This window comes from Seriola lalandi, unplaced genomic scaffold, assembly GCF_002814215.2.
Source record: "Seriola lalandi dorsalis isolate HSWRI2012SDOR001 ecotype SW California unplaced genomic scaffold, Sedor1 jcf7180002054682, whole genome shotgun sequence".
Taxonomy (NCBI): domain Eukaryota; kingdom Metazoa; phylum Chordata; class Actinopteri; order Carangiformes; family Carangidae; genus Seriola; species Seriola lalandi.
The window spans coordinates 2365838-2379036 of record NW_019525235.1 but is presented as its reverse complement, the minus strand read 5'-3'; the positions used below and the strand labels follow the sequence as shown (position 1 = coordinate 2379036).

General features: G+C 42.4%; 1 protein-coding gene across 3 annotated transcripts in view; it reads left to right on the top strand.

Moving 5' to 3' along the window:
• Positions 1-13199, top strand: part of scaper (S-phase cyclin A-associated protein in the ER) — a 57447-nt gene that overhangs the window by 8509 nt on the left and 35739 nt on the right. For 2 of the 3 annotated variants that reach the window (XM_023422565.2, XM_023422566.2), the window contains exons 5-20: positions 374-474; positions 925-1041; positions 1673-1800; positions 1926-2212; positions 2719-3069; positions 4444-4611; positions 4734-4800; positions 4889-5006; positions 5379-5490; positions 5925-6065; positions 6407-6562; positions 6663-6805; positions 6950-7031; positions 7135-7287; positions 8422-8529; positions 12196-12332. In XM_023422565.2, the coding sequence (XP_023278333.1) occupies positions 374-474; positions 925-1041; positions 1673-1800; positions 1926-2212; positions 2719-3069; positions 4444-4611; positions 4734-4800; positions 4889-5006; positions 5379-5490; positions 5925-6065; positions 6407-6562; positions 6663-6805; positions 6950-7031; positions 7135-7287; positions 8422-8529; positions 12196-12332 (2369 nt within the window). The remainder of the gene's footprint in view (positions 1-373; positions 475-924; positions 1042-1672; positions 1801-1925; positions 2213-2718; positions 3070-4443; positions 4612-4733; positions 4801-4888; positions 5007-5378; positions 5491-5924; positions 6066-6406; positions 6563-6662; positions 6806-6949; positions 7032-7134; positions 7288-8421; positions 8530-12195; positions 12333-13199) is intronic. The other variant, XM_023422567.2, reaches the window with a different exon arrangement.

The following is a 13199-nucleotide window of genomic DNA, read 5'->3' as shown; positions in this document are numbered from 1 at the left end:
GCACATTTTACATTTATACTTTTGCTCTGTTAAACTTATCCCAGAAGTATTTAACCTCACAGACAGGCCCTAAGTTGCAAACCCTAATAAAACTTAAAAAAAACAATCTGCTTACATTATACAATGGTTATAAAAATATCAGTATAAACTTAATGAAAACAGGGTAATTCCCAGGTCAAGTTTTGTTATATAGTGCATTTTTTTCTGACATTATTAAGGAAATAGTTTTGGTATCTCTCCAGTTTATGAAACTAAATTTATTTTTTTTTTTTTTTCAAATCTATCTCTTCATTGGTCTGCACATTGTTCCATTCTTCATGTTTGTTTATAATGTGCTGTGTAATCAGACTCCTATTGTAACTGCTGTCTTTAGGAGGTCTTGATGATGCTGAACAACTACGTGCGGGATTTCAAAGCTCTCATAGACTGGATCCAGCTTCAGGAGAAGTTGGAGAAAACAGATGCCCAGAACAGGTGATCTTTAGTTTGTCTTTCTCACTGTTTTTCTTTGTCTCTCACTTTCATTCACTCGCCATTTTGAATTGCTCCCTGAGGTGAAACTGGAAGTGCCGGTGTCTGGTCCCTGGCTTGAGTCACAAACAGAATGGATCAATAGCCTTGGCTTTAATTCAAACAGATCCATGAGTTTATTGGCTTCTCTTTAACACAGTGACCACTGCAACCGTAAATTGACTAGGAAATGAAATTCCCAGTGCTGCCTCCCAATTTGTTCATTTAAAGCATAGTGTTAATCAATAAGACAACCTGAAACTTTTCCATGCTCCATTTATTGCATAAATTGCAGCAAGTGAATCAGCCATTTAACTGATTTGCCAAACTGTGAGCCAAGCCTGTGCGTATTTGGCTACTATGAATTGTAATTAGTGTTGGTCAAATAATGTTAGCCACTTTCACTTTGTTCAGGCCCACCTCTTTAGCCTGGGAGGTGCGTAAGATGTCCCCGGGACGTCATGTGATGCCAAGCCCCTCGGCTGACAGAATGGTTCCTTCTCCAGGTGCACGTCGCACCCTCAACTTTGGGTAAGCTCTGTCTCACTGTCATCATTTCTACTCATCCCCCTGTTTGGTTCATTTTTTTCTGTCACCATTAGGTATTTGATCTGGTTTTAAAGACCAACAGAAACTTTTATTTGATTAACATAGTATCATAAGGTATCCTGTTATTAACCAATCCATATTTGTAATGATGCTCTGTGCTTGTTTTTGAAGGGCTTAAAAAATGCAAACTATGTTATCTAGCAATACAATCATTGATCGCTGATGGTGAAGCATTTGTTTAATGCAATTTGTTGAGCCTCTCACTCTTGGGCCATAGAGTCAGTGGAAGGTGTAGATGAAAGTCCCAGTTAAAGACTGCTGAAGCATCGGTTCAATATGTGCACTGCTTTGTAATCTGATGCTGCAGGAAATGGATATTGATCATGATGGAGGCCTGTTGCCCAATACAGTTCCATGCTATCTCTGAGTGGAGAGTGTGGGGGGTTCAGCAGACACTGCCTCAGACCATTGGATCTTCTTAGATAGGCAGCACAGTAGAAATTACTCAGAGACAGGATTTAATAAAGCTAAAAAAACCTAACTGTCAACATGGGTTCACATTTGCTTATTCTCATGCATGATGTGTGTCTGTGCGTGTATGTGTGTTCTTCAGTGGTCCTCCACCTACACTGGCTGCAGCGCGGCTCTCCCACACAGGCCCCAGTTGGGCAGACCGAGTGAAGTGCACTCACAACGCCCCTAGCTCCAATCAAACGACCATATCTCCGGTAGAAAAACCCGGTAAGAAATTCCACTCAAACCCACCCCAGATTGTAGTTAAACAGAATGTGGTTTCTTCTGACAAAGAGAATATAGTAACACATCTACTTCTCCTCAATTTATGGAGTGCCTCATGTGTTTTCCAGGTAAAAAGGATGCTGAGGGCTGGGAGACTGTCCAACGAGGACGCACTGCCAAGCCTCGCTCTGCTGCCATAGTTGCCAAGGTCAGTCCTGTATTGGCTCATGTCACCCCAAAACAGGACAGCACCAAGGGTAACCAGTCACATCTGCCGCAACAGGAAACGAAACAACTCCAACCTCAGTGTCCCCCCGCCAAGGACTCAAGCCATACGGACACTGAGCAGCAAGTCCCTGCAGAGCCTGACCCTCTGAAGGAGGTTGGAAGTCCAGAGAATGGGCACATGATGGAGGTACTGAGGTTCAGTACCTTGTCACATCTTTTTCCCCATGCAGTCCCTGGGTATCAATTATTCAGGAGGAGCAGAGTAACAGTAGACCATTTTATCAGCCACATTTGTTTTTGTTTTGGGCTCCATGGTATTCATAGACACTGTCCAGACAGGCGTATCAGCTTTAAGGCGATTGATTGTACACTGACATTTCAGAGGCAAAAAAAAAACATTTTCACTCTCATGAAATAAATACTCTGTCAATGCCTCCAGACACACATGGTAAGAGTGTGTCATAGCCATTGGTTAATTTTGAAATACAAATCAGTATTTCTGATCTATCTGCTTATTTTGATTATAATTGGATGTTTAGGGCATGTCAGTATCAGCTTCCCTGCATGCATTTGTGTTCTCAGCTGTGTGTTGATTGGTCTGATTTTTTTGTTTTGGTTATTGCTCATGAATTGCTTGAAATATGCATGTCTTTAATTGAGTTTGCGTGTGTTTGTGTGTGACTGTCGGTGCAGCCCCCAGCAGAGAGTGTACGAGACTCGGGGCAGTGTGTCGACGCACCCTGCGAAGACGCGCCTCCCCCCATAGCAGCTCATACCCCTTCCCAAGCCCCAGAGTCCACCTCATCATCAGCCACTATCCCACCAACAGACATTACCTTATCAGTCCCAGTCCCTTCTCTGGGCCGCTCCTCATCCCCAGATCCACCCCAGACGGATGGGCTCGATGCACTGTTGGTCTTGGGGGACAGTGGGGCTGAGGGGGGCGCGTCACAGGGCATGGCCACATCTGTTCCAGGACAGGCTGAGACTCCCATGGCAGCGGTGAAACTGGAGAGTGTGCTGGACCCCACAGAGCTTTCTACTGTGAGTGCTGAGAGATGGAGGAGCAGAGGGAGGGGAGGGTCGGGGGCCAGGGATCCCCCAAGGGTCCTTCACCGCCTAAACAAAGTCAGTCTTAAGAAACCGCCAGACCAAATGTGCAGGCAAGACTGCATAGCTCTGTGTAGTGTTGTTATAGCACCGTTCACTGTGAAGAATAGCTGTGAGCTAGATGGCTTTTGTACTCAAGCAAGTGCTCCCTGGGTGTTACCCAAAAATAATCTCTCAACTTGTTTTAGTTATTTTGGCCACTTTTAAAATTCTGTGCAAAAAAAAAAAAAAAAAAGTGCTGCTAAACCTGGACTGAGTTTCCAGTTTGTATTCAACCCAGTGTCAAATCTTTGGCGAACGTTGTCTGTCTACATCAGGTATTGTCCCTATTGTTAAGCATCATGGAGTGAGTAAACACAGAGCTTCATACACTTAATCAAGGATGCCTACACCCCTAAGTGGGATACTGTAACATTTTGATAGGTGGTTAATGAAATCATGTGGAAAAAAACTTCAGCTCAAATCTGCAGTGAAGGTTATTTGGCCTCAAATATGTCAACAAGTTACACATATGTGCAACAGTTAGACAGCTAGAACTTTTTAACCTTCCCATACATACCTCATGTAAAAGACACATGCTTTCAGCATGTTCACCTGCACACTTACCCAGACACTGTTGAGAAGGGTCGTCCTTATTTACCTCCATCATTTTTTTTTTTGTAGTTCCTGCCTTGGAGTAATCTGTGTGTCATTCCCTTATTATTGCTGTGTCATGAAAATGCATAAACTCCTAAACGTACTAAAAGTAAAGCCAGTTTCACAAAGCAAAACCATCAGTTGCCTCCTTCCACCATCTCTTCATCCTCACAGTAAACGTGCCCTGCATGAATATTGAATGCTTCCTCACTCGTGATTCTTGTGATGATTGTGTGGTACAAACTGTGATTGGGTTGATATGGTGTTCCCCTCAGTCTCTGAATTGTACACCCAAGTTTGAATCAGACCAACTGCACAGAAACTAAAATGTATTATTACAGATGCTAAACATTCACTCCTTTTTGTTCATTTAGAAATATTGCATATATATAGCATATATTTCAAATATAGCATTGGTGCAGGACTATATATTGCATTGCATTGCATATTTTGTCACCCTAATATGCACAAAGGGAGGGAGAAAAATATTAGAAACTTTCTGACACATGTTCAGAAATAATAGAAATAATAATTTTCACAAAGGTAGTATATCAGAGGACTATTGTATTGTATTTCTGTTTTTCTGGTGACTAAGTGTATGTTGGTTTGAACAACATAATGTTATGAATTGTGAAATTTGTGTGTGAGGTGGTAACTGTGTCATGTGTTCAGCCCCAGTCCATGGCAGAGGTCCTGGCCAAGAAAGAGGAGCTTGCTGACAGACTGGAGAAAGCCAACGAGGAGGCAATCGCCAGTGCCATCGCTGAGGAAGAGCAGCTGACCAGAGAGATTCAGGCCGAGAACAATGACCTGGAGACTGACAACGAAAGCGACTTCTCTGTAAGATTCAGTCGTTTATACTGAAAATAATTTGCACTTTTTTGCTTGGCTGCAAGTTAGAGTTTTGATTTAGATAATTAACCTTATTATATGTTGACATATAAAAATACAACTCCTTACAGGCTAGCATTGGCAACGGAGGTTGTGGATCCAATATAGATTGGAGTGACATGTTGGCAGATTATGACGGTATGTAGGTCAACATCTTAATGAACCCTGAACTTTTTTAATAACATTACATTTAAGTGTTCAATTTCGTTGCTTATCTGTCCTGTAGCCCGGGAGCCATGGCGTCAGAGTACCTCATGGGGGGACATGGTAGAAGAGGAACCTGCTCGGCCTCCTGGACATGGGATCCACATGCATGAGAAATTGTCCTCGCCGTCGCGCAAAAGGTGCAAAAACTTTTTCTATGTACAGTAGTCGGTTAAGTATATTTTTTCGATTTTTCAACCGCCTGGTTTATTTCTTGACACACAGTGACAGTATCTACACAGGGCAATCAGCTTCTCTTCTTGTTTAGTGCCTCCCTGAACAGCACCACAATCTACTCATTTCCAATCCCCTCATCTTATTTTGACAAGGATTTAACCCAGCAGCTTTAGAGTCAAAGGCCCACTTACTACGTCTGACCTCTCTTTTTTTTTTAGGTTACCACCCAGAACGTCTAAGCAGGCCGTAGTGCCTATCAGAGTCTATGTCTGCCTTTCACATTGTTGATAAGGGCACTGAAAGAGACGAATGATTTGTTACCATATTTTTGACAGAACCATTGCAGAGTCAAAGAAGAAACATGAGGAGAAACAGCTGAAGGCGCAGCAGCTGAGGGACAAACTCCGGGAGGAAAAGACGCTCAAACTGCAGAAGCTCCTAGAGAGGGTGAGTAAGCCATGCCGAGTTGACGGAAAGCACCCTAAAGAAACTTCATGCAAGCTAAGACCAGCCTGGCTCACAACGAGAGGTTCTGTCAGCACACTGCCCGATAGAATCACCAAATATTATAACCGCCTCCAGTCGCATCCAGGCCAGCTGGCCGCAGACAGTCGTGAGAGAGACCTCCTGGCCAAAATCAACAGCCTTTCATGAAGTTTGTTTTTGTTCTCCAGGCCATAGCGAGATGAGTGAGTCCTAGAATAAATCAGGATTAACCACATAAATGTATGAAGTGGTGTATATTCACATTAATCCACACGGGGACACACAAGAGAGGGTAGCAACTGATAGATCAAGAATCCATTATCTGTGTTGTCCTGGAGAATGTATTGTACATTTTACATATTTTTAACACAGTTTCTCACTCTCCACTTTTGCAGGAGAAGGAGGTGAGGAAATGGAAGGAGGAGTTGTTGGAGCAACGTCGGAGGATGATGGAGGAAAAGCTGTTACATGCAGAGTTTAAGCGAGAGCTGCAGCTCCAGGCAATTGTGAAGAAAGCTCAAGAAGAAGAGGCCAAGGTATAGGAGGGGATCCCCTGAAAAGCTGTAACAATATGCGACAGCGCAGGAATTTTCTGAATTAAGTTGGGCATTTGCGGTCATGCTTATTTTCACTTAGTGTTACATTACATTCATGCATACACACATATGTCCCTTGAAAAGGAGTGTTTAGATCTGAGGGGTGGGGTGGGGGGGACAGTATCCAACTTTTTAACACATTTCATAGGTTTCAATATTGAGGCTACAGAAAGCCAAACTGACACCCCCAGTCCTCTGTGTGTATATGCATTGATGTTTATGTCTATGTTTTATACCTTGTGTGCGTTTATATCCTCATCCTTTAGTATATGTCTGTACAGGTGAATGAAATTGCATTCATTAACACTCTTGAAGCCCAAAACAAGAGGCACGATGCCCTGGCCAAGTTAAATGAGTATGAGCAACGCCTTAATGAGCTGCAGGAGGAGAGGCAGAGGAGACAGGAGGAGAAGCAGGCCAGAGATGAGGCTGTGCAGGTGACACAAAAAAAACAACAATTCTCCATTCAAACTTAATTTTTTCACAAATAGTTTTAACATTGCGTTGCATCCCCATTCTCTTCTACTCCCTTTGCAGGAGCGTAAACGGGTCCTGGAAGCGGAACGGCAGGCACGAGTAGAAGAGCTGCTGATGCGGAGGAAGGAGCAGGAGGCTCGCATTGAACAGCAGAGGCAGGAAAAAGAGAAAGCTAGAGAAGATGCAGCACGGGAAAGGGCCAGGTTTGTTGTCCCAAATCTCAGGTTCATGGTTCTCCAGGTGTCTGCACCTATCCTCATTTGTTTTCAAAAGTAATTTAGATCAGTGAAAAATGTATGTTTAGATGCACCGTGGTTTTACACTGCTTTTATATGTTCTATCTGAAGAGATCGAGAGGAACGTCTGGCTGCTCTTAGTGCTGCTCAACAGGAGGCCATGGAAGAGCTACAGAAGAAAATTCAGATGAAGGTAAGTTTATACCTTATACCTTATGCCATCTCATTTCTCTAACGGACACCATACAGGAATCATCATTTCCCATATGACCCCTGGTTTCTGGTTTCTCCCATAGCATGATGAGAGCAGCCGTAGGCATATGGAGCAAATTGAGCAGAGGAAGGAGAAAGCTGCTGAGCTTAGCAGTGGTCGACATGCTAACACAGACTACGCCCCCAAACTGACACCATATGAGCGCAAGAAACACTGCTCCCTGTGCAGTGTTGTGGTACGTATAGTTTTAGTCTAACAGCTTCAGGACTTATTGATGCTCATTGCTGTCCTTGACTTGTAGACACTATGTTGAATCTGACAGTACAACTTCCATATCTTCTGATAAGCTTGAATTGAACCCTTCAGTTAATTATTGTACTATCCTAAATTAATATATGTGTGTCTTTGGTATACTTGTATCTGAGGAAAAGAAAAAGACATTTACTACTTTGGGCATCTCCTGTGTTATTTGGCAGGCTGTATATACATAAAAATGCTGATAGGAAGGTGATTCAGAGGTTTTTTGGAAGAGGGCACATTTAAATGAGGTTTTAACTGCATTGATTAATCAGGGACTCTTAAAACAGAGATTTATGACTGGGTGTGATTATGCTTTTTCAAGTGTCAGGCAACAAATCCAACACACAGACGCATTTATCTCTGATGGACCCGCTGCCACGGTAACAAGGGTGGGACACCTTGAGTCTTCAAACCAGCATCAGATAAAGAGGGGGTTCCGGGGGTGAATGAGGAAATCTTGTTAAAACGTTAGATGACCTTGGCCAGCATCTGACACCAGAGATCATGGATGGGTCAGCGGAAAGCACTTTATTTAATGACATTAAACACAAACCGTTCTAAATGGGCTTATTTCCAGAGATGGGGGAGCAACCCAGCCTCTTGTTGTGACCATTTCTCAGAACTGCACTACATTTATTTATCTGTGATGTCCAGTGCACAGTAGGGCAAGCATATTGAAAACATTTTGTAAAGAATTTTTGGATTTTTTTTTCTTTAAATGTTAAACTTGTTTTTTAAGTTTTAAAATCCCAGAAGAGAGTTATTGAGGTCAGTGGTTTCTCCAGCTAGACTCTACTTTGCTGTAGACTGGTTATAAAGAAAAGATTATACAATAAAATACAACCATAAAGTCATCCTTTCCATGTCACGCATAATATGGTATATGTAACAAATCACATGTCCTCTCCTTAGTCTTTGGTTTAAACGAAGAGGCAGGTCATGTCTCATTGAAAAGCCCCTGTTGTATTTCGTTTCACCGGCACCCCATGGGACTCTGTTGACCCTTTCCTGCCTTCGCCTCCATTGTGTCCGCAGCAGTGACCTCTGACCACTGTGTTTGTGTTTGCAGATCACCTCAGAGGTGCACCTGTTCAGCCACACCAAGGGCAAAAGGCACCAACAGGCTGTGCGAGACAGTAGCAGCATCCAGGGACGGGAGCTCTCCGATGAGGAAGTGGTGCGTATCCCCCACACCCTGCCAGAACAAACATCCACTCATCCCGTCAAAGAATACTGCTCTACTGCTGCTTGTGTCGTGTAAAAAGACAAAGAGACACAGCAGTTGTCTTTTATGACATGGTCATTATTATTGTTTATGCATCCCCTTATGCATTTCCATGGCTCTGTTGTTGGCTTTGTGAGATTATAAATGGGCCTTGAAATGTACACAGTTAGGGTTCACTGCTTCAGTGGAGGGGTGACATCACCCCCTTGTCTCCAGGCTGTTTTTGTCATGAAGCGCTTTCCATGGGAAGGCAGCTCGTTAATGCAAGGTAACCTCTCAGGCTGCAATATGAGATTGGCTTTTCAGCAGCGCTCATTGTGAGGCTGACAACTGTTGGTGCTATACGCAGCACCTTTGGCCCCAGCAGCTCCTTCATTCAAAGCTTTTTTCAGTGGGAAATAATTGATAACCCCTCTTACCTTCCCTCTAAATCACTTCCTTTCCACATGCAGGTCATTTTTTTCAGTTGACAGTATGACAAACAAGGCATTGGGGAGAAGCACTTCACCAATATAGCACTATAAACAGTTCATATATGAGCAGTACTTCATGTACATTTGCAGTATGTCTCCTTCGGTATGATATAGTTTTACCAATAACCATAATATTGAGACTTTCCTGATTCCCACATTGCATCTCACTTGCTGAACCTCACTAGTCATCCTCCTCCTATCCCACATCTGGATAAACCTAAATGTCATACTTGACAGTTTTGGATTATTTTTGGGTTGTAGTATCTCTTATAGATAATATTTAGATGTCCAGAACTACTTTTTCTTATTGTATGTGAAACTAATCAAGTTGTCCAATAGGTTTATATCTAGAGACTTTGTTTAGATTGACTTATGTGCCCACCTGTTATTTATATCAAAGTTAATTTCGGTGCTCACGGTTTCATTCATGCTACTGCCAACAATTTTACAGACTGTAGCTCTATAACTCTTTGTGCAATGAAAGATTTTTAATTAAAATGAAGATGGTTGGCTCAACTGTGCAGAGGTCACTTCATAGTTTTTCTGTGGAAGCAGGCAGCAAATGCCCCTCTCCTTCATATTTAGTCATTTTCTCTCATTCTGGAAGACTTGTGAATTAAATTGAAAATGCGATGATTATCAACAGGGCAGAACACATGGGAATGCAATCCCTCTTTTCACTCGCTGTCGGTTCTGGTTTAATATGATGTAGGTAAGACGCCAGGCTTCTGACTTCAGGACTTCTTGATCACTTTTGGACATGACGGCTTAAAAGAACTGGTGGTTTCTGTCATGGAAGGCTGTCGTCTTTTCTGCTTATCTGTGGTGCTTGGCAAGCACAGCCAGTAGAGGGATCACCAGGCTGCAGAGCGTATCAGAGCTGACTTCCCAAATGCACTGAATAGTCCTAAAGGTCTTGTCGTTGAAGCTCTGCTGATGACAAATTGAGAACCTTGATGAAATATCCAGACAGTCAGCTGAAGCGAGCCTCTCCCTCCCCACACTGTTTTGAGATGTGACTGTCATCTCGCTATAGCAACAAAGCTGCTGTTAAGGGAGAGTAAGCCAATGTTTTCAGTTGGTCTTTGTCTGATTTTCCCCCTCCTTAAATGTCACTGATAACATGCAGTTTAATACAGAAAATGTCATGCAAACCACTGTAGTGATGGTAATTCAATCCTGTATCGAAGTATCATATCTTACTTAGTAGCCAACATGAAATACAGCTGTTTGTTTCACACCAAATGGAAATCCTACCTCTCAGGCCTTTGTATGTGACACAAGAGGCAGTGGATGAACATGTCCCATAGAATTAGTCTCTCTTTTAGATCTGTGATAAGTCTGTTTGTGTCAGGGAATGAGAGAGATGTGAGTGGTATCACATTACTCCCACCAGAGGCAATCCGTGGTATTGTGCGGTAGCGCTGCCCTCAGGCCATCATCTTTGCTGCTGTGTTACAATGGTTCAGTGGTAGACACCTGTCTGTTATCAAGTCTGATCGTCTCAAATGCTCAAAGTCTATACAACTTCCATTTAGTCCTGCCTCCTAGCAACAGGAACTGGGCTGTAATCATTATATATTAATTTGCTAAAGGATCATAGTCAGTGCGTCAGCATTATAATCTATTTGAAAGTTTAATATTTCAGGTACCTTTTATGTTACCAGTGTGATTTTTGCAAAGATGTTTTGGATGTGGTACTGAAACAATTCCATTAAGTGAGTGTCTGCACAGGATACCCTCTCAGAGAGATTACTGAACAGCTGCCTCCCAAGCGAGGGACAGCTACGGTCATGAGTCATGACTGACCTGTAGTATCAGGGAGGAGAGGGCAGAAGTGTGCGTATACAAATACTGACACACACAACCGTCTTGGAAACGTGATACCCACCCATGCAATGCCCTTTTCATTTCCAAAGTTGTTATTATCCGCTTTCTCTTACTTAACTTTTAGGCATTAAAAAAAGGCTGTGATCAATATTAAAGCACATGAAAACATTGCTTCAGATCTTACATATTTTTCTACAATATTGAACATTCATCACTAATTTGTGTCATTAGTGTCATTGGTGTGGTATGGTCAGATTTGATTGACATTATGGCATTATAAGCCAAAAACCTTGTCGTCACATTTTGATTTAAAGTTTTCTCCATTTTGACTTTTTCCCATTGGAGTTCCACCCACTTTCAACCATTGGAAAAAAGTGCAAACAAAATACAGAACTCTATGATGTGAAATAACCAACACTATACAAACTTTGGAAGGCAATAATGGGTTCATTTAACGCCCCGTCACTCACAGTAAGAAACTGATGTGGTAAATAGAGATTTTCAGGGCATTAAAGTCAAAATAGTAAAGCAATGTTTAGATTCAGTGGCACTAAATCCCTTTTGGACACTCTAGCCCACCTAAGGACTTTTCCAACAACCTCAAGTGAAACCCTCCATTCAGGCAGCAGGTGCACTGACAACACTTGTGACCGAAGGGTACAGCGTCCCACGCACAGGTTCAGCTCGACTGCTGAATGGAAAACGCTTTATCTGTGAGGCCATCCTATTCTCTGGGGTGCTAGATGACAGCATAATTGGGTAATTGCTTTCTTGCACATGCATCATGTTGTTCAAATTGGGTTACATTCCCCTGTCTCCTGGTGGAAATATCAGAGTCATCTGACAGGGCCAGACAGGAAGCAACACCTCCAGCCCTTAAACATATCCATGGGTGGGTGGCTTCAAAAGATTGTGAAGTATTGGAGGTAATTACAGGATTCAATGGTGTTATTGAGAGGTGTAGGTCTACATGTCACACAATACATTCAGTGCCAACTTTGTTGTGAACAACCTCTATATCAAGGGTAATATTTGCTGTTGTATTTGTGTAATTTTGACAGACATTGATTAACTTACACTCACTGTTCGGGAAACAATGTTTTTTTAATTATTGTACAATACATCGTCTTCCATGATTAAGGTAGAACTGTATATCGCCCCTTTTCCTTTTGACATTCTACTATTTAATTCACAATAGTGTTCTTTACTTCACCAAAACAACATACACAGGTGTTATTTCAATAGAATGTAATGACGAATATTCGTGAAATTTGCCAGCATTGTCTTTTAATGTATTGTTTTTTTTCTACTCTAGGAGCATCTGTCCTTGAAAAAATACATTGTGGATATAGTGACGGACAGCTCTGTTTCCTCTGAGAGCATGAAGGATGGTGAAGAAAGGCAGAAGGCACGGAAGAAGGCGAAAAAGCTCCGCGCTAGGATGAACTCCAGGTAACACATCCATTTTCTCTCTGTTTTTGGTCTCGTGTGTGTGTGTGTGTGTGTGTGTGTGTGTGTGTGTGTGTGTGTGTGTGTGTGTGTGTGTGTGTGTGTGTGTGTGTGTGTGTGTGTGTGTGTGTGTGTCCGTGTGTCCGTGTGTGTCCGTGTGTGTCCGTGTGTCCGTCTCTCCCTGTCCATCCTCTCAGAGGCACAGAGGACAAAACTGTGCCAGGACTTTTTTTATGAGTGACAAGGAGATGGGAAGCAGATGTTATGCGCATCCTGGCTGTCCACAAGATAACACTGATGAGCTTAATTTATGACCACTTTCTGTGATTGGGGAGCAAAACTGCAAATCGATGTGTAGGGCCCCAGCTTTCACCTGTAAAGAGCTTTCCTCCAAATTGCTGCCATGGTATTGCCAAACCTGAAGCTTTCCTCGGTGTACAGGATGTATGTTAAAGTATGTATGAGCCATGCCTATTTTTCTTCTTCTGAGTTATTGATTTTTAAATGAAGTATCAAAGAAAATCAATAGTAATCAACAAATAGGAGGCAGAGCTGCTGTGTGTCAGAACCTGGACCTGAGCTCAATCAATTTAACTGGCTGTCACAACAGGGAGGGGAGGGAGGGGAGTGCAAGGAGACACTCAACATTGCCAACTATGTTGACAATGTTAACTGTAAGATGTTACTGGTTCAGATTATTGGAAGGATACCACTTCAAGCAGGAACACTAGTTTATCTGATATGTAAGCTATACAGAAAGGAACCTTGCATACTAAAAAAATGTAAAGTTCCATTAAGCAGGATATGATATTTTTATCAAAGTCATTTAATGATGGCAGAATCACAAACATTAAAAAACATGAAGATATC